This window comes from Passer montanus, unplaced genomic scaffold, assembly GCF_014805655.1.
Source record: "Passer montanus isolate IOZ18808 unplaced genomic scaffold, ASM1480565v1 scaffold17, whole genome shotgun sequence".
Lineage (NCBI taxonomy): Eukaryota > Metazoa > Chordata > Aves > Passeriformes > Passeridae > Passer > Passer montanus.
The window spans coordinates 12,073,799-12,097,829 of NW_024364270.1; the positions used below are offsets into that span (position 1 = coordinate 12,073,799).

At 47.3% G+C, this 24,031-nt stretch overlaps 1 protein-coding gene across 2 annotated transcripts in view; it reads right to left on the reverse strand.

Annotated features, from left to right (window-relative positions):
- Positions 1-8,347, reverse strand: part of NTN4 (netrin 4) — a 48,368-nt gene extending 40,021 nt beyond the window's left edge. The window contains exons 1-2 of one of the 2 annotated variants that reach the window (XM_039703884.1): positions 8,268-8,347; positions 4,257-4,786 (exon numbers count right to left, since the gene is read on the reverse strand). In XM_039703884.1, the coding sequence (XP_039559818.1) occupies positions 4,257-4,786; positions 8,268-8,328 (591 nt within the window). In that variant the 5' untranslated portion in view covers positions 8,329-8,347. The other variant, XM_039703885.1, reaches the window with a different exon arrangement.
- Between the last annotated feature and the right edge of the window lie 15,684 nt (positions 8,348-24,031).

Genomic DNA, 24,031 nt, shown 5'->3' on the forward strand with positions numbered 1-24,031 from the left:
CATGGGAATGGGTCCCCTTCACAATGTTGCAAATCCAACTCCTCAAACAGGCAGATGCTTGAAGCTTGCTGGAAACCCAGGCTGGCTGTACCAAGGTTGGGATGCCAGGGCAGGAGGTGGGCACCCACCATCTGCCTCCTTTCTGTTCCCTACTGAGGAGAGGCTCCGTTGGTTTGTTTGGCTTCTGTGTAGCTGCAGAGAAATCACTGACTACTTTGCTGGTTGCTGAAACAGTGGTTCTTCCTTGCGTGAGGTCAGACTGCAGCCAGGCTGCCCTGGCATGGGGCTCAGCTCAGCAGAGCCCCTGAGGTGTCTGGGCACATGCTGACCTGTGAACTCAGGCTTACTTCCACCAAGAAAACTATTTAGACCAAACCCAGGGCATTTTAGCGCAGTGCTCCTGACATCAGTACAGCCTTCAACCTCTTTGCTTGGCACTTCTGTCCAGATTTGTCCTTTCCTTCCTACTCCCACCCCTGGGCTGTTGATCCTCCATCTCTTGCCTGCCTCAGGCTGGAACTGCATCCACATCAGAGGTAGCCAAGTCTGGTGGACTTGCAGCTTTAGGGACAGATAGCAAATAAGAGCAGGGACCTAGCAATCCCCTGATGGGGTGATTCTACCCATCAATAGACCATCCAAGTGCCACACATGGCGTGTGACATAATTGCCTTGTGTGGCTCCCACTGCTGAGGTGGCACCCAGCTGAGGTGACTGCAGCCTTCCAAAAGTATCACTCACCCAGAGCTCTCCAGCACCCCAGTCCCACCACTGCATAGGCAAGCCCAGAGTCACACTGCTACAGAAGGATGAAAGGCATCTCCCAGAGCCATTTCAGCATTTCTGAGGTCTGGGTCTTTGAAATGAACCTAGAGACTTGGCAGCTTGTTTTCTACACTATCATAAATCTCCTCAAGATCAACATCATGGCAAATTCTAATGAGGGAGGATTTCTGTCATAAGAGTTGAAGCAGGCATCTAAGGAATGACTCATGATGATGAGGGCAGAATGCAAAAAGTCTGATCTTTAATAAAATTGAAGCAGATACACCTTTGACCCAAATTAAGACGGGTGATATATTGAAAACAGGCCCTAAGCCCCAGAACTGTGGGATTCTGCCTTGAGTCAGGGCTTGCAGGCACCATAACAATCAGCAGAAATGCAGGTGGATCAGCACTGCCTGTTCTTTACAGAGGGTAAACCCAGAAGCCACCAGCTCAACAAGCTGCTGTCTCTGTGCCAAACTCCAGTGATATTTGGGGTGAATCACGTGAGACAAACTGCTCATCCAAGGGGACAGACAGCAGTGAATGAGCTGCCAGCACCATGCAGAGAGACCCCAACATCCTGCAACATCCTGCAAAATCCTGCAAGCCCTTAATGCTGTGCCCAGAAATGCACATGTGGCGTTGAAATGTCTGAAGTGTGAGAAAGCAGCACACAATGTGACACACGGTTTGGATCATGGGTTACAGTTGTTATATCCCAGTTAAAAAACAAATCTAAAAAGTTACAAAAGAAACCCAGTGGCACTCACAGAATTTGTAGTTGTGCTTTAAGGAAGATGAGTAATACCCTTCAGAGTAATGAGTAATACCCTTCAGACGTGGACATTTTGGATGACTGCATATTTGAAACCACTGTTTCAAGTGAAATTACTGTTTGCATATGTCTGAAATTAGGTGCTACCAAAGTGGGAGTAAAGCACAACATAACTCCAAACAGAACAAAAAATTCTGATGTTTCTTCAGGTCAGATACATGTTGCTATTGGCAGCTACTAGTAATTGCTGGAATGCAGCACACTGTAATAAATTAAATGTGATATTTGCTAAGCATGCAGGCTTGCCATCTGGAGAGCTGCTGCTATTACTTTGCAGGTAAAAAGCGGTGTTAAGTGCAGGAAACTGAAGTGTACCATGTGAGCAAAATCTTCTAAGCTCCAGCCCCTTGGATGCAGTATTTGTTTAAATCTTGGAACAATTAAATGCTCTTGACTTTTATAGCTTCTTTGCAATAACACAGACTAAAGGGATGCCAAAAGAAGAGGTCCCACAGGAGCAAGCTCAGTACATAGCCTCTCTTTGCAGCATGCTGCTGCGATGCACCAAACAGCACCAAATTACTTTTCTTCTTGAGACAGGCATTGGTTTCTACACACAAGACCTTCATTGTACTGTCCCCAGACTGCACCAGCCCAGAGAGGAGCTAGCCTGAGGTCGGGATTTGTACAGGTTCTCTCCTGGCAGAGCTCCCATCCTGTGTGCAGGGACAGCACCCTCCTGGTGTGCAGTGACCACAATGAAAAGTGCACCAGGATGCCAGCAACAGGGGACCCAATACCAGTGAGGCAAATACTGCCTTGTAAGATGCCCTGGGTTTCTCTTCCCTGAGTGAAAATCCCTGGAAAGCTAAAAAAGGAGCATGCAAGTAATATACCCCACTGGCTGGCCTAAGAACTGTAGATTTCTCCATCCATCACAGGCTGGCATAACTTTATGATTCAGGTGGTGGGACACAGAGGCTGGCACGAGTACAGAGGGACTGAGAAATGCTCAGTGGTGTACATACATCCTTTCTTTTGTAGGTGTTACTTTGTAGTTAGCCCTGTTTGAGAACAACAGAATTATTTGGCTGGGAAAAGACCTTCAAAGATAATTGAGTCCAACATCCCTGCCATGGGTAGGGACGTATTTCAGTAGATCAGGTTGCTCAAAGTCCCATCCAACCTGGCCTTGAACACTTCCAGGGATGAGCCATCCACAGCTTCTCTGGGCAACCTGTTTCAGTACCTCATGATGCTTATAATCAGAAAAAGTCTTATGTCCCATCTAAATTGATTTCAGTATAAAACTGTTTCCCCTTGTCCTGTCAGAAAAGGCCATGTTGAAAAGTCTTTTTCCACCTTTCTCGTAAGCCCCTTTATGTATTGCACTCTGAAAGGAAGATTAGGCAGCTTTTTGGGAGCACAAGCAAAGGATGGCAAGAAAAGAAAGGCAGCAGTTTTTCTCACCATTTGATTTAGAATGTAATGGAACAGTCACCCTGGATCTGTCTGACAGGTCTGGAGATCCTTGTTTCTCAGCTGATGAGGGCATGGAGTGACTTCTCCCAGAGCAAGACATAGGCTGCCTCCTGAGACCCAGCTAACAGATGCACTTTAGTGAAAAAGCATCTCGGAGTGCCTTCCTAGCCAGAGCACGGCTAGAGGTGATCACAAGTGATTGCAAAGGGGTCTGAATACATGATTTTTCTCAACATGAATGCTGGTCTCCAAGGATCGGGCTTTCACCTCAAAACCAGTTCTCAGCAGAAACTGCAATGACATAGGTGATGTCCTGATTCACCAACCAGATTTTATCTTTTTTCTGTGTTAGGCCAGAGAGAAATTTAAAGTTTGATTAAGCTTTCAGGCAAGTTCAATAAATTAGGCCACTAGAGGGAGCAGCCTTTAAAGTCCGGAGCTGGTGACCGGGGATGCGTCCCCACGAGTGGGGGACACAGGAGGGCGGCCCCGTGGCCGCGGCTCCAGGGGAAGATCCCAGCCCGGGGGGATGGAACTGCCCCTTGGGGAGAGTACTATTGGTAGCGCCTGCAAAGGCATCACTTGCTATCTGCTGTTTCTGATACTGAAAATCGTCCAACTTTCAAGTGTATTTTTCTTCTTAGCAAATATGATGCTTTTCTTCCTTTTTTTCAAGTTATAAGTGTGCACAGGAAAAAAGACAAGGTATTAGTTTTAGAATTACCTGGCTAACCTGGTTTATGGGAGCCATACTTCAGTGTGTGGTGAGTAGCAGCTACTTTGGTTATGTGCCTGCTTCTCAGCAAAGGCAGTCACTGTTAAAAGTCAGTCTGGTGATTATTCATTTTAACATAGCTGCATTTTGGCCAGACTGATTTGCATCACCCTAAAACCACAGGACTGCAAGATCTGGAGAAAGCTGTCCACAGTGACGTTCCTTCCCTTGGCGCTCCTGAGGAATCAGCAGCACGTGCCCAGGTTGCAGTTGTGTAGCGGGGTTCACCGGGTGGAAGGAAAGGAGTTTTTTGGAAATGAGAGGGACTGTGAACGCAGCAAAGCAAGAGGCAGGGCGGTGCCTACATCACCTAGGAACGAATTACATTAATTCACCTTGTGAAATATGTGCGATGACAAGAGATGCCGGTGTAGTGAGATACGAAGCGTAAACACGGGTGCAGAGGGACAGGGAGCTGGAGCAGCGGCTCCCTGGTCCCAGCCCAGGCACACTTACCTCTCCTCCTGTGCAGGGGAAGGGGCTCGAATATCTGGAAGTGCAAATGGCTCCTCTCTGCCTCACATCATCCTCCAGCCCGAAGGTGGCCGAACAGTTAGCAGCAAAGTATTTGTAAGGCTTCCACGTCTCGCCGAAGTCCTGGGAGCGCTCCAGCACCATGGCAGCCGGCCTGGGCGACTTGAAGACCATGATGAGGTGAGTGAAGTAGAAGGCGGTTTCCAGGTCCAGGCGGATGGTCTCCCGGGGGGCATCCTGGGCCGCCTGCCACCAGGTGCGGGGCCGGCGGAACGGGGAGTCGGCCATGGCGGCGGGGGGGTGCGCCAGCCCGCCGTGGCTGCCGCTGCAGCGCCCGCAGCGGGGCCGGCGGCAGCGCCGCTCCGCGTCCTCGCTGTAGCTGCAGAAGCGCTCGGCGGCGCGGCGGCCGCAGGAGGTGTCGGTGCGCAGCGCCCGCCCGTGCGCCAGGTTGCCCATGCGAGGGTTGCAGGCCTTCTCGCAGGGGCTGCTCGCTGCCGCCGCGCCGCCCAGACCTGCGGGGCAGAGAGCGGGGCTGCAGGCGGCTCCTGAGGCGGCAGCGCCTCAGCCCGTCCGAGCAGAGGCGGCCCGCGGCTGGCGGGATGCTGCCCCGCCGCAGCCGTGTGCCGATGGCACCCACCGGGCCCTGCGGGGGCCGTGGGACGGTGTGGCGCTCGGCTCTCCCCTCTGCGGAGCTCAGTGTGTCTATGGAAGCAAAAAAAGCCACCCCAAAACCTTTCAGGGTTTCCCTGCGCTTGGGAAGATCCCTACCTATCAGGAGATGCAGAGCAGGCAGCAGACAGAGGGACAGGAGTACGCCCTCCCCTCCCGCCCTGAGGCTTCAGGGCCATGCCCCCCATGCCCCGAGATCTCCAAAGGGATCCGGGGGCCCGGGGCAAGTGGAGAACAGCAGAAGAAAGGGAAGCTGCCGCCAAGGCAGCATGCTGCCACGAGGCCAGGACACTGCCATGGGAACAGCACCGTGCGACCCAGCCCACCGTGCAGCACACCAGGTGTCGGGGCTGTGAGAGCCCACAGGAACATCACCTGCCAGCAAGGACCTCAAGTCTTCACCCCCTTTCCCACCACTCCATCCCTACCCCAAATTTTCCCACAATCAGAAACTGCTGCTGACACCAGTGTTTAATTGTAGCATGGCTTAAGTTTGGAAAGGCTGTTGCTGGTGAGTGTAAGTGGAAGAAAAAAAAAAGTTTTGGTTGAAATTATGCTGGCAAGCTGCCACACAGCTGAGGCTCTGTGGTTTTTGTCCAAGCTTTTCTGGAAGTCCTGTCAATTTTAAAATCCACAGTTACAGAGTCAAAGAAAAATAAAATCACCATGGGCTTTAATGTTAAACCATGTAACTCTCACATGTAATCAATGTAACTCTTGGTGCAGCAATGCTTGATTAGGGGCTCTCCAACTTTTTATTAATAAATTTCAGAATAGGTCAAAGCAGTATTTGGGGAATTGTTTAATTAAAAAAAAAATCTCTATTGACTTGTATGTGTGGAGGTCAAAGCATCTGAGGTGCATAATGTCTTCTTTATCACCAAGCCCGTTATACACAGTCAGCTTTGTGCACCAATTAATGTCTTCTTCTTGGCATTTTTTGTTATGTCTGAAGGTCATTTCAGTTTAGCATCCAATAAATCCTTTATCTGGGGCTTATTCAGCTTTTGCCTAGTGTCATAGTTGCAATTAAGCTGTGTTATGCACTAGCAGTGCTAAGCCTTCCAAGCCTGACAGCAACCCCCACTTCTCCCACTCCTCAAGAAGCACCCTGGATAAAAACCATTTTTACCACAGAGGTTCTATATGGATTTCCTATAGCATTTCCTCAGAACAGCTGAGGAGCACTGCTTGCTACACACCCAGTATAAGGCACTTCTGAATCCAGTCTCTGGATTTCACTGGGTAAGCAGTCTTGGGAAAATTTTAGTGAATAAGAAATGCTCAGTCAAGTTAGCTTCCTACAGTGTGCTGGTAAAGCTGTGTTGGGGATTACCTATAGTAACTGTGCAGAATATATTTTTTCCAGAAAAGTAAACAAATAGAACTGTAAGGTCACTGTAATATCACCTACAACTCCCGAACATCCTTTCCAAAGCGCTGTATAAACATTAACTAACCTACGTAGCTCTCCTGAGGGGTAGGTAAGTTGAGTGCTATTATCATATTATCAGTTAGGCTAGCCAGTATTGGCCTAATTTATGTCTTTGGCTGCTTTCCTGGATTCTTTGGCTTACGTGTAACACAGTGCAGTTGGCCGCTACACAAATAGATGAACATTTACTGCGGTTCCCTCAGTTGTGGGATTGCAAAGCAGATTTGGGAAGCGGTAGGAAGAGCAGGGCTCAGTCAGCACCATCAGACAGGTTGAGATCACTGTTCGTGCTCATCAAGTCCTTTTGTTTTTTGCACCCCAGACTGCTGCCTCCAGGAATGCAGTGGAGGAGGACCTGGTCAATGGGAGGTTTCCCCGTGACTGCAGTTGGTGGTAGGGCTGTGGTAGATGGCCCCAGGGCAGGGACAAGGCTCTGCCTGAGCCCAGCTGCGAGAGCTTGGCTACAAAATCCCATGTCAGACCCCGGGAGCTGCGAGTATTTGATTGCTCCCAGCTCGGGGTATGCTCCAGCCCTGGTCATGCACGGTCACTGACTGCAGTTGTCTTCGGGCATTACGGGTCCTTTCCTCACCCGGGATCAGATCTGGGGCAAGGGACCTTGGCTTCAGCAGGGTTTGAGAAATGCTGCTGGCACATGAACGTGGGTCCCAGGGGCAGAAAGGGGGGAGAGGAAACCCCCTTTGAAAGGGTGTTTGTTTTCACTTGAATTGGAAAAGAGTTGCATGACCGATGCAGGGCACTTCATGTTATGAAAAGTGACAGCTTTCTAGTGCAACACTGGCTGCCACAGCAATTCAGTAAAAGGACAAACTGAGAGCATAGAGGTTTCTATGCTGGCAGTCACAAGTTCACAACCGGTCTGCCACAGCACTGGAAAAGGTGCTTTTCCCTATTGCACTTAATGCATCTGCCCAACTAAATCTTCCCGTTCTATCTACTGTACATGCCACCGGACTGGGATCCTCAGTAATGAGTAAGAGCGTGCAGCAAGTACCATGACTCACCTGGGAAAACATCCATGGAAAATCATATGCTTCCTGCTTAAGCATTTTAGCAACACATGCCTTGTGATGTTTCGTTTATATCTTGTGCCTGCTTAAATGTTTGTTTCCCATCAGAGTTTTTTTTTCTTCTTTTTAAAAAAGAAATTTGGCACTCGGCTTGCACCCGGCCGAGGAAGCGTTACGCAAACTGTTTATGCCCGAGTGTGTCTGCTGCGGGACCCCGCTGCGGGCAGCTCTGAGCGCGAAGTGTTTACGCTGCGGGAAGGGGCTCTGGAAACCCTGCCCGCCCCTCTCCGCACCCCGACGTCTCGGGGCACCGCCGCCCGCAGCGCCTGCGGAGCCCGCAGCGCCTGCGGAGCCCGCAGCGCCCCGCCACTGCCACCCGCAGCGCTCCGCAGCCGGGCCCCGCTCCCGCGGCACCCCCGAAACCCCGGCCCGAGCCCACCCGGAGGCTCCGCGGGCAGGGGCGGCCCCGCGCAGCACAGCGCGGTGCGGCGCGGCCGGACCCGTCTTTGTCTGCGGCGGGGGGGACGCGCATCCCGGCCCCTGCCTCTGCACGCCCGCCCGCGCACGCCGCGTACCGACAGCACCGCATGTGCGGACACCCGCGCACCCGCCCTGCGCGCACATGCATGCGTGCCTAGACGCGTGTGTGCGGACACGTGCGTACAGGGACCGACGCGTGTGAGCGCGGTGCGCACACGCCCGTGCGGTTCCCGGTGCGTGCGCTCGCCCGCGCACCCCGCGCACACGGGCGCGGACGCTCCGGCACACGCGCGTACCCGCACACGCGCACGCGGCGCGTATCTACCTCGCACGCCCGCGGAGGACGGAGAGCGCCGAGCGCGGCCGGTCGCGACCCACCTGCAGCGGCGGCGGCGGCGCCCAGCAGCAGCAGCAGCGCCAGCCGCATCCCGCGCCCCATGGCCGAGCGCCCCGTGGCCACGCACACACACAAACACACGCACACACACATACATACACACACGCACACACGCACAAACACACAAACACACAAACACACACATACATACACACACACACACACGCACACACGCACACACACGCACCGCCCGCCCCGCGCCCGCAGCCCCAGCGGTTCCGCCGCGGCAGCCCGAGGCGGGCGGGCTGGAGCCCGGAGACACAGAGAGACCCGCGATCCCCCGGGACTCGGGGCTACCCCTCGCCAGTGCCCGGGGGCTTCGGCTTCCGAGCCCGGGCGCGCTGTCGGGGCACAGAGGGTGGAAGTGAAGCTGCAAAGGGAGCCTTCCTCCGGCCCAGTTCGGTTTCAAACGAGGGACTTAGTTTGCCACAAGTAACCCCGGGTCGCTCAGCTTTGAAGACGTTACTTGTTTGATCGGCTCTTCGGGTAACTGAGCGACGGAGCCACGTAAACGTGAGAGGTTTTCCCTTCATTCCTGGGAATTGGCAATCTATGGCTTGGCTCCCATATGGTCTGATGGGTTCGATGGCACTGGTCACCCTACTGCAACAGCAGTTTTGGGCTCTGAAAATAGGAAAAGACACAGTTACATCTGCTGCTCGCCACCAGACCATTACCTTTCTAGGTGTCAGCGAAGGACCATCAAGGGTGGAGCACTTCTGAGCAGTCTTTTTTTTTTTTACTTACCTGAATCTAATCTGGGAGGCGAGCATGTTGCAAGAGCTACAAAATGCTCTTGCAATATGTCATTCTGTGCACTTTGAACTTGGACAGCTTAAGAATGATTCTGATTTAAAAATCAGCATAACAGTATTTTAAGACTACCACACTGCCTCCTGTAATGCATTTCAAACACACACTTTAAGCTGCTAGGATTATATCATCACCAAAATGCTCACTGAGAAGTATTTAGTGCACAATCATCTGGCTGGACAGTGCTATCTCTATGTCTTTACCTTAAAAAGTAGAGGAAGGTTGATCTTTGCCATCTTTCTAATTTTTCAGTGCTGACTTACATGCCACAGGGAAGCATTTTGCTTGCCATGCCACTGTCATTTTCTCTGCCCTCCAGGTGAGAGCTTCTAGACAGGGACTTCTAGTCCCCAGGCACCTGTTGAGTCCCCATGGCTCCTTGTGAGCTACTCAGGGGCTTTTCCTGCAGCCTGACTGTCATGGTGGGGGATGCTTCCACACGTCAGAGCCTCCTTATAGCAGGGACCGTGGAGGTAAAGGATATTCCAGGGGCTTTCTGCCTTGCATCTTCCAAAACGGTGATGCATTGCCAAGGAATCACACAGGGGTTTGTGTTGTTGCAGACAGGTTGAGCAGTCACATTCTGCAGGGCTGGGAAATGAAAAGTGCAAGCCACAGATGGGGAATTTATCTCCATTGCAACTCATAACTCACAGATCCTTCTACGTCAACAGTGCCAGGTGATAAGTCTGGGTGGATCTGAGCAAGAGCTCACACTGCTGTGTCAACCCATTTGGCATGAGGAGCAGAGAGCAGGTTGAGGTCCATAAGCAGCAGGAGTAGTTTCCTTGATAGGGCAGAAGATGAGACCTGACAGGAGCAGAGAATGACTCTGCAGAAATCCCTGAATAAGGAGGGAAGGAAATAATCTGGACTGAAAAACTGCAGAACAAACATTTTAAAGGAGGTGAATGGTGCTAGCACAAGCTGGAAACAGAGTGCAAAGAGGCTCAGGTTTAACTTGGAAGAGGAAAGAGCAGTGCCCAGTGAATGGAAATGAGGAGAGGGGTTACACAGTGGGTGTGTAATTGTGAGGATGGGAGAGGGAGAGAGTGTGTGCTCAGGACAAACTCACAGCACTGTCAGAGGCAGGAGGTTGAATATTGCTGAAACAGATTAATGGAACAGAAAACTGGAGAGAATAAAGGACAATTTCCAGATAACCTCAGAGATGGCATCCCAAAGTGATCTTAGGTATCTATACATTTCAGAGCTTTATAGCATGATCCCACTCCTTTTAGATGCTGCCTGCCTCATGTGCCTCAGTCCTCTTAAGCCAAATAACTCAGCTGCACTTTCTTGCCTATCAGCTCTGCTCTTCCTAGAGGAATTTGTTTTACTTCTTGAAGGCCTCACAGTCTGCAACTTGAGCCAGGGGGAGCTCGTATCTTCCTGCACCCCTTTCCTGGCTCCTGGAGGCTGCATGGGACCTGCACACACCTCAGCCATGAAGGCACCCAAGCCAGTGGCTCAGTGAATACATCCTGGGGAGCTGTGCATTGCCACAAACTGTGGGCATCTTCCCAGGACAGGTGCAGGTGCTGCTGTCTGTGCTCCACAATTCTGCTGGGAGTTCACCAGAAGGTTAGAAGGGCACAGAGGTGTTTCAGCACAGTTTTTTTTCCTTTGTTGGTCAGTGTTGCCTCTTGAGTTACCAGAGGAAGAAAAATCACATATTTGCGAGGAGGCGAATGTACACCTCTCACCAAATTTCTTCAGGATCATCAGATTTTGGGATCATACTGTACTACTAGTTAGAGAAGAGCAAGAGCTGTCATTTGATAGCTCATCATCACCTTTCACTGTGAGGGTGGTGAGGTGCTGGAACAGAATGGCTCAGAGAAGTTGTGGATGCCCCATTGCTGGAAGTGTTCAAGGCCTGGATAGCTTTGAACAACCTGGGCTTGTGGAAGGTGTCCCTCCCCATGGCAGTGGGCAGATGCTGGATGATATCTGTCCCCTTCCAACCCAAACCATTCTGTGATTCCATGATTCCTGCAGTATGGCTGTAGGTAGACAGGTAGATGGAAAGGCTCAGAATGTGAAGATCACCTGTCTGGTGTATGCATTTCTCAATTATACTTAAGAAGTCTTTAAAGAGTAATGATGTTCCCTCAACAGACGTGTCACAGTAAGTGTGAAGGAAATAATCAGGGATGACAGGCCTGGGGGCATGGCCTCTGCCTTCTCAGAGATGCTGAGGAGGTGACCTGAAGGAAGGAGCCTGCTGCTTTGGCAGAAGTCCCCAAAGGCATGATGCTGTCCCTGGGGAGTGGGAGCAGAAGCCTTTTGGCCTTATCTGTCAGTGCAAAATCCTGGTCCCTGAATCGTGTGAGGAGAGATGATCCTCAGTGGATGTCCTCCCCAGGCACCCTGCCAAGGGTGAGGATGAGCTGGGAGTAACACTTTTGAGTCACTGTACGAAGCTAAATTTAGAAACAGACCATGGCAGGGAGGGGGTGGAGAAATACCTCACCCAGTTAGAGCCACCTGGTTTAGACTTTTGTCATTAAAAAAATCTCAAAAATTCAAAATATCAAACTTATTTTTAACTAGAGGCTTGTTCAAAGATCAGCATTTTCTCTGTTGGCATCTGTGGAAGTATGCAGAACTCCTGTTACAGTTTAACTGGAGGCCCTTGGGGTCGATGCAGTCCTTCAGACATGCCTGGCTATTTTAAGTAGTGTGACGTGTGCTGCTTGAGCCTGCTGGTTCATTCACTGCTCCTCCAGCAGCTGGGCAGGGCCTGCTCAGTGCTGGGCATGGGTGGAGGTGCTACCCAAACAGAGCATCACAGTTTGGTGGGAAGATGAGAGGCTGGATTGGAGCAGTCTCTGCCAAGCAGTATAACTGCAGGGCAGCAATCCCAGCTGAACAATTACCTATGTGTTTTAGCTCTAGAGACGCTTATTTTTGTTAATTAGTTCTCATCGAGGGACCCTTTCAGTGTCCTCTGGGCAGGACTGGATGTATCTCACTCTGCCCAGCAGTAGAACTGGTCCTTTACTGTGCAGGATTTGGTGACAGTACTGTTTCTATGAAGGGTCTACTGGATTAGCAGTCCTACAGAGAAAATTTGGCTGATCCAGATCTTGTGGCTGTTGTAATTTTTAGGAGATGATCCGCTCCTCTAGCCATGAATGGAGGCTGATGTACCATGCACACAGTGAAACATTTTAGAAGAGCTTTGTAGAAAGGAATATAAATTTGTTTCAATAAAAAATATGGTTTTGATTCAAAGCCCAAGGAAGTCAATGGAAGTTGACAGCTGATAAGTGGATATTGGATGGGGTCTGAAGTTACCTCCCTCTGCTCTGTTGTGGTACTACATCTTTAATCCTTCCTATTAAAACACCTTGTTAACTCTTGCACTTCTCTTTTTTTTTTTTTTTTTTTTTTTTTTTGCAAATCACTGAAAATCTTCCAACCATCATCCAATGTGCAACCAAAACCTTTCACTGACTCATGAGATTTTGAAACAACTTGATTCCCAAGTTTTCTGTTGGAAAATAAACCAAAGGAAAACCCAGAGCAAACATTACTGAGTAAAGCTCCATATTCACAGTGTCACAGAGTCACAGACTGGGTAAGACTGGAAGGGACCACAGTGGATCATGTGGTCCACCCTCCCTCAAGCAGGGTCATCCTAGAGCAGATTGCACAGGACTGAGTCCAGACAGTTTTTGAATGTCTCCAATGAGGGTGACTCCTCTCTGGGCAATCTGTTCACGTGCTCTGTGATATGCAAATTCCTGTTAAAGATGAATTATGATATGACAACACCTTATAAACAACTGGAGAAAGCAAGGGAGCTAAAGTGCCCTTACCTTGCCCTTTAGCCAGTGACTAACTTAGCTTTTTACGGCCAAGTATTTTGCATGCTTGACCAGTGTGTATATAAGAATGGGAGAACTTTCATGGGATTTATGGTATTCAATGTAATTGGAAGTCAAGTCACAGAAGGATTATACAGTGATAGTGCTATTCTTCAGATAGAAGACGTAATGTGGATGGAAAACACCCTATTTCTGCCACCACAAGGGAAAAATGCAAAGGGTCAGTCAGGAACCTGAAAAAGAGAGGAAGAAGAAATTCTGGAGTTACTCACTACACTTCACATTATATGAGGGGGCAAAACTGAGACCATGACAGTCTCTTGAGAAGACTTCTGCACCTGGCACATAATGCCAAACCTGTTCATTAATCACAGAAAAACCTGTTTACTGTGTAGTCTGGTAAAGATTTGAATCCTTGTCACTCTGTGTGCAGCACTGGTCCTTTTAGTGTGGGAATGGGTCTCCCCAGTAAGTGTTGGTCATGAAAGCAGGAATTGCTTCTACTCACAGTTCTCTTGTGGGATTCAAGGGAGGGAAGAGAGGGTTAAGGCTGTTTCAGGTGTCCAGGAGGTCCAATAGCTGCTACACTTCTCTGACTAGCAGCACCAAAATGCCTTCTGACAGGGATTTGTTTTAGGAAGAAAGGTCAGTCCCAAGTCCACTGCCGCAGGGGATTGCCTGGCAGTGCACAGGGCTGGATCCAAGTGCATTAAATTCTCTACATCCACTGCTATGAAAACCCAACCTCTAACCCTATTTTCAATAATACTTTTTAAAGGTTTTGCCATCTTTCTGAAAGGGTGAGTTGGTGTTTCATTCTCCAAGCCATAATAGCTCAAACCCCACACCAATTGTTTTTCATGTGCAGCTGTTTTTTATCCACAAGCCATGGCTCCAGGCATTTTGAGTTTGGTGGGGTTTTTTCTTTTTTTTCCTTTTCTCTCTCCTTCTCTTTTTACTGTCCATTTTGGACAAGCAGGAATGAAGGGGAACCAGCTAATCTGCCCATGCTCCATTTACAGAGGATTCAGGAGGAAAAAACGCAAAGTAAAAGACAGAAAGAGATGGGGAAGACTTGCTAAAGAAAGAAAAGTGTTGGTAGGCAGTCAGCATAATTTTTTGCAATAAGACCTGTGCTTGCTGGACTATTGCTCTCAGTGTTTTCTTAGCTCCCACATAACCTCTGCCCTTCCTCCTCCCCTTCTTTCCTGGGTAATTGATATGCAAATATCAAGACCAGGATGAAATTTAAATGCCATAGAAACCCACAGCATCAACACTTTCTATGTCAGTTCTCTCTGTGTCCTTCAGGCTACAAATTATTAGGAGGATTAACCTGCTGGCTGCTTCCTGAATGCCACCTCTGCCAACTTCAGCATCCAGTCAGCAGAAACACTCCTGGCAGCCAGGGAGAGCGGCCGTGGTGGTGAGAGGTGGCTGTGGTGGTGAGCCAGCGGCGATGGGGCTGCCGGTGGGACCAGACGGACACAGCCCTCCCAGGCCCTCACCCTGCCTTTGTTTCAGCCCTGGCACTCAATCCCAAAGCTGGGAGCAGAGTGCCAGAGGAGAGCCCAGCAGCCAGCAGTAGCCACAGCAGTGGGATGAGGGGCTGGAGGAGTGGGCTGGGGATACAGCGCAAAGAGGATTAGCTGAGGAAATATTCTGTCACCTCTCCACTACCTTCCAAGCCACAACTTGGTCTGGACCTTTGCCTTGTGCTGGAAATCCTTCAAGGGTAAGAGTTGGCACATCTTTCACCTCCAGGAAACACCTGGCTGGCCATGGAATACCACAGCCTGTTCCTCAATTCCTGATCTGGGAAAGACCCTTGGCATTGCTGTACCTCACCCCTGGTGTAAGGTGAGCCAAACCCCCAAAGCTGGGGTTCAGGGTGACTGAGGGAGGGTCCTCTGCCAGCGGGCGTTATTATGTGTGTGGACACAGAACCCATCATGCTGTGCTTCCCTCTGTGCATTTCCCAGTGGAAAAGGAGGGCAACACAGCTGTGTTTGCTCCCAGCTCTCAAACAGGACATCTGTCAGGGGCACCCGTTTGTGGGACATTGGATGTATGGGATACAGATGTTAGTGAGGCCATGCCACCCTCTTTGGCATCTGCTCTTTCCTTTTTGCTTCAAACTATGGGCATCATCCTTCTGTGATCCTTCTCTATGGTGCTGAGCAACCCAGGCATCCTGGGGACTCTCAAAGCATCCAGCTCTTCCCTGGTGTCCTCATCAATGGGAATTTGGTACTGAAGTGCAGGAACAAGCCTATTGCACTGCACCTTACAGAAAGGTAATTCAGCAGAGACAGCTGCAGGGATTTCCAGTTGTAAGCACAGAATTAATTTAGAAAACCAGCTTAAAATCTAACTACGAGAGCCAGGAGTAGGCACTGGATGATCAGGGCTTCCTCCAGGACAGTGACTTGTTGCTGAACCTGCTTGCCCAGTGGGACTGTTCAAGAACTGCACTGCATTTGAATTAAATGAGGTTTAATAGCCTTCAGTTACAATCACTACTCATGCGGAGGAAAGATGGTATTAATAGAAAGCAAGACGGGAAAAACATGCCTCTGTCTGCCTGATCACCAGGATGAGCAAGGAAAACCTGACAAACTCAGTTTAGAAATGCTCAAATAACCATTTGGCAGTGGTTTCATGGCAAACAGAGAGGGTTAGGTGGTTTTAAATCACCCCCTTCAGGCATTCCAGATCAATTTAAATAATGACCATTTATCGAACATAGCAATACAGGTAGCATTTAGAGAAAGCTCATTACTGTTTCAAGATCCCATTGGACTCCATTGAAAAAGAAACAGAAATGACTGTCAGACAACATGTGAAAAAACATTGGTTAAATGATTTCACTTGATTGAATGAGCTGTTGGAATAAAAAGTTCCTCCCGGGGTCTAAGAGGTACTGTGAGCACTGGTCCCCTCTGGGCAGCAGTGCAAGGGCTGTCACCCTGCTCGCTGCAGGACATGCAGTGCAGCCTCCAAAGGCAGGCAGAGCCCCATGCAGAAACGATGGGGAGTTTGTAACCATGAGCCAGTGGCAAAGATGGAAGGAGCCACAGTCCCCAGTTGTGACAGCACAGCTGGGCAGGGCAGGGACATGGCCGGCTGTCCTCCTCCTTCCCCCTCTGTGTAGCAGAGACTCCATACAAATATGACAGGAATGATGCCTGTCCTGCACTGATGGAAAGCTTTCTTGACAAAGAGGTGTGTTGCAGAAGGTCTGTTTTCTCTCCTTTCTTTGGAAAACAAAGGAACATCAGGAATGACCAAAGGAAGACACAGTCCTGGTCAGAGGAAAATACTGGCCATGCACCATGGGGTGCAGTGGAAAGATCTAATGCTAGAAAGAGCTTGAGATACTCTCATTGCAGTCAGACTTCATGATGCAGGTTACTGGGTGTGAGCATCAGAGTGCTGTCTGGTGGAAAACACACCTTCAAAAGAGAATTACTTCTGTATGTCTAACATGCTTCCAACAGAGTATATAATGTAGTCAAATGAATTAGCTTCAGTGGAAGTGGAAATGGAAGGGCACTTTTTAAACAGAAAGAGCTCCATAAATGTGGAACGTGCTGTGTCTGTACTGTTGTAGCACCATAACATAGCAGAGCTATGGATTCATGTGACTTGTGCATTTACTCCAGTCACCCTTTGGCTGCTTTCAAGCTTGGATCACTAGGGAACTTTTAAACATCATTTTTTTATGGGTAGTTAAATACAACAGCCCTGGTTGTTCAGTGTGTCTGGACGTAGAACACGTACAGAGTGGGAAGATGGCCAGGGGACCAGCCTAAGTAACACTATTCCCAGCTGCCTTATTCCTGCATATGTTAAAGATGCCAGGGGCCTCATGACTTTTGCTCTGGTTGAAAATAGAGCAATTAAGCTAAATTAGCCTCTATTAAGCTCTTGCTTACAGCCAGCTTTGGTACCTTTAAACCATGCTGCAGGCAGCAGTGAAGACATGAAATATCAGCATGGCCAGAACAAAGGCTGATCATCTTGGAGAGAGTCCTCTGGGGATTCTCCATCCCCCTCAAAGCAGCTCAGATTTCCAGGCCCTGGTGTGTATGCCTCTGATCCCACAACATGCAGCAGGAACATGGGGATCTAGAGACATTTTTCACTAGATAGTAGCAAAGTGACAGATTTTTACCCCAGGACATGCTAGCTGTGTACCTGTACCCAAGAGTTTTGGGGGGAACTCTCAGAGAAGAAGAAGTTGAGGCAGCTTCAGTCTGCACAGCCCCTTCTCACTGGCTGATCTGGTAAATTCACAGGAAAACCAGAAAATACAGCTGCTATAGAGCTGTGAGGCCTTAAATGCCCAAAGCACTTCTGCAAGTGGGCTTTGGGCCCTGGGAGGTAAGGGGGAGTGGAAGGGGCTGCTGTTCCAGATCCATTTGTTCATCTACATCTTTTAGCAAAGGCTTGTGCACTCCTAGGAAAACATTTCAGCAGGCAAGACTTCCTCAGGTGATTGCTTTAAACTCGTGAAGGGTAACTTTGATATATGGTGGTTTAAAATCACTTTTGCTGGCCAACAGGCAACTCCTTCAAGGCCATGAGTCAGTGCTGTGACTGTGCTTGGAAGGGGAGAAAAAAGCTCACAAACAGGGACAGACACCAGCCAGATGCTTAGTTTGTATGAATAAGACCATTCTATCAACAGCCCTGACCATCTTGCTCATAAGATGAGTATGCTAATTCAGTGGGGAATTGGAACTCTTTTACAGTATTTTTGGAGGAGTTTGCATGCTTAGACTAAGATATGCAGAGAATGAGGGGATTTTTCTCTCTTTTTGCTATTGCTCTTGACCTGGTTCCCTGCCCAGGTTTGCTGTTAAGCGTTAAATGGGATCTCTGCTTGGGGTCAGCTGGCACAGCTGCTCCTTAAAGTTTGATTCCTTCTGATGCTTACATTGGGGAGACTCAGCTTGTTCATTGGAGACTGAGGCTGCTGAAGTTCCCTGCACAACATTAGATGTCAATCCTCCTGGATTTCCAAGCTGTCTCAGTGGTGGGCCTCTGAAACAACGGAGAGCTTGGGTGCCTCTATAACATTTCTAGGCCACGGAAGCACAGTTTTAAAGACAAACAAAATCACTATTGAGGACTAAATTAGTAGCTATTTTTTCAGTTCATCATCTGATCAGCAATGTGATTGTTCTCTTTTCAGATGACGTCTCAGTAAACCAACACTAATCATACCATTCTTATTCCTAAAATTAAACTCTGAGCATCACTGATTTTTTTGAGCAACTTTTCTTAGATGTTATTGACTACAATGCCTGAAAACTTTCCTATTTGCCATGTTCAGCATGCTGAAATGCCAAGCTCTCAAAGGAGCTAAAGGAGTGAAAGAAGGCCTCACTAATGAACAGCAAAGTATTGGTAGCACATCTAGGCCATGGAAGCACAGTTTTAAAGAAAAACAAAACTATTACCGAGGACTGAATTAATAGCTATTTTTTCAGTTCATCACCTGATCAGAAATGTGATTGTTCTCTTTTTGGAAGACTTCTCAGTAAACCAACACTAATTCTTATTCCTGAAATTAAACTCTGAACATCATTGGTTTTTTGAGCAACTTTTCTTAGATGTTGTTATTGACTACAGTGCCTGAAAACTTTTCTATTTGCCATGTTCAGCATGCTGAAATGTCGAGCCCCCAAAGGAGCTAAAGGAGTGAAAGAAGGCCTCACTAATGAACAGCAAAGTATTGGTTTGAGTCCTGGGCAGGGTTAAACCTCCTTCTTGGGAACACATCCTAACCAACCAGCTCTTGTAAGCTGAATTACCCTCAGTGTTTTTTCTTGCTCATTTAGGTTTCTTTAGCAAGTTTCACAGGCTGTTGCTGCACAGAGATTGTGCAAGAGAGGACGGCTTTATCACCTGCTGCTCTGGGCACCACATCAGGAGGAATGAATCACCTTTACACTGACACACATCCAAGTGCCAAGAGAATGTGTCTGCAAAGAAGTAGTGTTAGCAGAGGCAAGGAAAAGCAGCGCATCCCAAAACACCCACCACGACCCAAAGCAGTGTGGCAGGAGACAGGGGTCTAAATGTCTGCAGGTAGTGAAGGAACTGATGCATCCAGGATGCACTGGCATTTCAGCTGGGATGACACCAGCATCAGTCAGTGTTGATACCATTGCTGCTTGAATTTAAACTTTTGCTGCTGACACAAACGTGTTCTAAAAATTGCTGTGAACATTATGAAAAGGTTTACCCTAGCATTTCCAGATCATTGTTTCTTGTAATAGCTAAACCTATGTCCTTAACCCAAAAATATTTTCTGTTACTCCAACCTGTACCTCTCAGTCTATGAAAGCTTTGACAGGGATGTTTTTCGCTCCTTGTCATGAATTTATCAGTTGAAACACATACTGTATACTTTAAGGAGAAAAAAATAGTCTATTTAGGCTGGAAAATAAAATTAATGAGATTTCACTCCTATTGTTTCTTTCTTGATATTCTTGTTATTTTCTTCCTTACTCTAAGTTCTTTGCGAGTCTCAAACTTGCTCTGCTTTTCCATGTTGCAGCCTAGATCCATCCTTTATTTCCTGCCACCATGACCTTTAATTCCCTCCTGTTAAAAAAACCAATCCTACCCTTGTGGCCTGTACCTGATGTCTGTCTTCCCTTCCCTGATCTGTCTTTCATACCCACCCACTTCTCTCCTTCCCCTTCTGCTGATATATTTTTTTACAAAACTAGCATAAGATTGTGTGTAAGAAATTATCCCTAAAGAATATTAGACAATAAAGGAAATGCTTAAGCATGACAGAGTCCACTCTTCCGGGTCATTATAGTACCCTTTTGTGCTACAAAACAGGAGTCCAAAAAGCCAAGTCATCTGCAGAATGAAAAAATATGAGACAATCACTCTTTGTGTTTCCTGCCTTCACAAAATAAGTCTAGACTTCTTAGAAAGTGTCCATTGAGAGCCTTGAAACCCCTCCTTCCCAGGGCAAGCACAGTGACTGCAGTGACAAAGTGACCATTGTGTTAGCATCTGAAAACAGCAAAGTCCAGCAGTGCAGTGGCATGTTTCCACTGTCATGGCCATAAAATCTCTGACAGACAAACATGGGAGTAGTCTTGGCTTTGTAGGAGCAGAAGTGCAGTTTGTCAACAAATTCCCTGATAATCTCCACTTATCTCCAATCTTGCTTGTTGGATGGATTTACAGAGTGGTTCTGGCACATGAGAATGAGATTTCCTTCAGTGAAGGAAGTCACTAAACAGGAGCTCTGCTCCAGGTGAGCATCAGCAGCACTGCAGCACCCAGGGGCACCTACAGGATCACATGAGTGACCTCTCCTTCAGGTCAGGCCACTAGGGTCCTGTAAGCCATATGCATGATAGGGACATTACAGGCCAAAGAAAACCCCTTGGACAGATATGGTAGATGATGATTTGACATAGAGATCCATCCAGCATGATGAATTACCTACTCATGTCCTGGACCTCCAATGTCCTGACCTCTGTAGTCCCATTCCTGGGCACCCAGCTTTCTCCATCTCTCTACTGTGTGCACAGACAGCTCACTCAGTAAAAAATGTGGACAAGAAGGTGGCAGGATGCCTAAAAGGAAGATGACAGGGTACTTTGATTTGCAAAACTTCTGACTACTTATGGCTTCAGTCCCAGTGGAAACTGCATTCCTACTTATTTAGGCACCGCTAAACCATGGTCAACCCCAGTCCTTTAGCCTGAGTTTTGTGACGCAAGGGGGATTAGGCTGACTGCCCTCCAATAACCCAGGCAAAGAATTAATGTTCCTTTTGCCCTATGACCTCTTCAGAAAACAGAAAAACTCCTTAGAAAGGGCCTAGAGGTCTGTTCACCATCTTGGGAACCCCACTGTTGGAAAGATGCTGACGTGCTGATGGGATTCATGCGGGAACAGGAGGAAACAAAGAGGGAGGACAGACCTCTGCTAGAAGCACAGACAGTGAAGCCTCATCTGGCTGAACAAGGACTGGAGAGAAATCCTAATAGTAAATGAATCATGGTATGGTTGTTCAAGGCAGTATAGTGTGCAGCTGTGCACAGAAAAGAAAATCATAACTGAATTCCAGGGAAAATTAAATTAAATATTGAATTAAAGAACAAATTAAAGAAGTTTAGGGGATTTCCAACTCCATTAAAAACATAATAATGGATAATACAAGGATATCACAGCACTGCAAGAGTGAGACATATGAAAGATTTCTTTTCCCATGTCCAGTTTCTATATCTTTACAGACCATAAAACAGAATGTGCTGCCCTGCAGAGCAAAGATTTTTAAGAGAAGCAAATAAACACGTACATAGCTGCATATGAATGAAGAGTCTGTAGCAATAGACAGGACCAAAAACATTTTTAAGACACATAGCAGACACTAAGCTCTGGGGAATATCTCTAATTATGGTCAAATAATTTAATTTCATAGTTTTCCATTCTGAGCTTACTTGGCTCTTCACCATATCTTGGCCATTCTCAGAGATGGGACATTGAATGATTGAATTATGACTGAGATAATGTTCTCCATGGTTTGAAAGAAGAAATCACTGGAAAAGGATAAAGAAAGATAAGCAAGGCTTAAGAGGAAATTTCAGAAAGATTCAGGAGTTATTAAGGATAGAAATACTTTTATAGCTTTGTGATTTTGGCAGTGGACAAAATTTTAAATACATTCCTGACAGATGAGACACTGAAACATCTGGAGAGATATGAGCTGATACAAAGCCACTTACATTTCATACAGGATAAATTTAGACATTTCTAACAGCTGGAGTGACTGTGAGACTTGGGCAGGGCCATGGATGCAAACTCCCAGAAGTTCAGCAAGGAAACAGACTGACAGGCAGGCTGAAGAACAGGGCTTCACTTCATCATTGGCATGGGCAGGATTTTCCAAGTGCAAGGGGATTTGAGGAGGTAACAAAATTTTCCTTATGTCCTGAAGAGACCACTGCAGATCTGGGTGGTGGGAATGAACTTCTACTGCTTCTGTAGGTCAGGGACATCCTAATCCCCCCTACAGATCCCTGGCTCAGAAATGTCTGCAGGAGGTTACAGTCTGAAATCTGGAATCTGTGGTCTGAATCCCACCCACCCTCAATGCACCACAGAAAAATGCTGCTTTGGGGAGAGGGTTTCTGAGAACACTGGCAGGGACATGGGCTGCCCCCAGGTCCCTTTTCCACGCCAGGGTCAGGCCATGGGCTGCAGCATCCTTGTGTAACCAGAGCACTGCAGCACTGTGTCCTGCCACAGAGGGGACAGCCAGGACAAAGCTCACACCACAGACTGGGAGGCGTTTTGGCACCTTACTGCCCTTGCCTAGGTAAGACATCTGGGCTTCTGGAGGCCAAGCAGGAGTGGGAACACAACAGGACAAATGCCTCAGATTTTTAATTGGTTTAAAATTGGTTTGAAATCAAAGAAGATGAGATCCGTTGATCCAACATCGACTGATGTTCTTGAGAGGCAGCCAAAAAAAACAAGCTGCCATTCAGAAAGTCACTGAAGAACAAGGGACAGAAGTAGGAGATGAAAGGGGGAATGGAAAAAAGCATGAAGCCACCAGCTCAATAAATATATCTAGCAGAGGTCTGCCATGTAAGCACAAGTGTCTAGTGAGGTCAGCTAACAAGGGATATTTGGTTCCATAAAAACCTGTTGATGTGTTTGAAATGTTTCTTAACTAAGAAAACAACTTCTGATTTCTAAGCACATTTCAAGACATGAATTCTCTTTCCAGACTGGATGGATACAGAACAAGTTCTGGGATTTGATATGGTTTAAAATTAATTACAGGGGTAATCTTTCTTTCTCTACCCATCCTCCAATGTATAAAGCAGTATTGCATTCATGTTCGCTGATCTAAACTGAAGTTTCTCCCTTACCCTGTGGGCTTTATTTCTCCTTTCGAGTGTAGAAAGGCCAAAGAGAAGAAAAAAAGCAAAAATGTAAGCGGCTTGGGTTTTTTCTATCAGGGATTAAATAAAAGAATTTTTATACTATTATGAAACCACTTTTTAAAAGTCGTTCCACTAAAAATTCTGTTCTAAAATGTTCCACAGAAAGTAATACTCATTTTAGTCTCCTGCTTTATTCAACATACAGTACGTTCCTCATTGCTGCAGCAACACATCACTAAATCTGAGCAAACTTCACTATTCTTTGAAAGACAAGGAGATGTGGAACACATTTTTTTATATATTTGTTGATCAGGAATAGAGACATAAAGAAAGTAATCAAACTATCCCAGCCTGCCAAGGAAGACAGGGACCGACCCAAAAGCACATGTTCAAAACAGCTTGGAGAAAAGCCAGCAGTGACTCAGGTCACAGTTGCAAAGGGACAGTGATCTATATTTTCTATCTTGGGACAATGCTTTTGTTTGGTGAGTAACTGTGTGGGTTTGTTTGTGGCTTCCTACGCACAGAAACTCTGTATTTTGAGAAAAGCAATGTCCAGTGGGATTGACACTGAATTGTCTGACTGCAGATTTTAGTGTTCAGTGAGCAGCCACAATTGCTTATATTTTTGAAAGTAAGAATACATACAAATGTTGGGTTTATTCCCCTCAGTTAATTTTCAAGATTATTCTGAAAGAGTAGACTAAAGGACAATCTCCCAAACCCAGCAACTCTTTTGTGTATGTCCACATAACAACCATAACATTCATGGTGTTGCTGGGACACGTGCTGTCTTTATGGGCTCTTCGTGTAAGAATTTTAATTTATCCAAAGTTGAAAGTTTAAAGCTTGTGCTAGCTTGTTCCAAAGACCTTTTGTAATATTAACTGAATTATGTCAAGTATTTTCTGTCAGCTATAAGATTTGTCATAAATCACAAAAAATCTTGTAATAATGTAGGTCTGAGCATTATGTCTCCAAAAAGCCCCTTTCATAATGGGAAATACTGTCTTATGCTTTTTAATGTCTTTTTTTCCTCCCTTCCCTTGGGCTGTGCTTTTTTCTTTCTTTTGTCCTTTCTAGGGAAATTAGAGCTTTCCTTTGGACTAACTGGAGAAAATCAACCATTTAGTTAAGTTCTGTGTTTGTACCTTC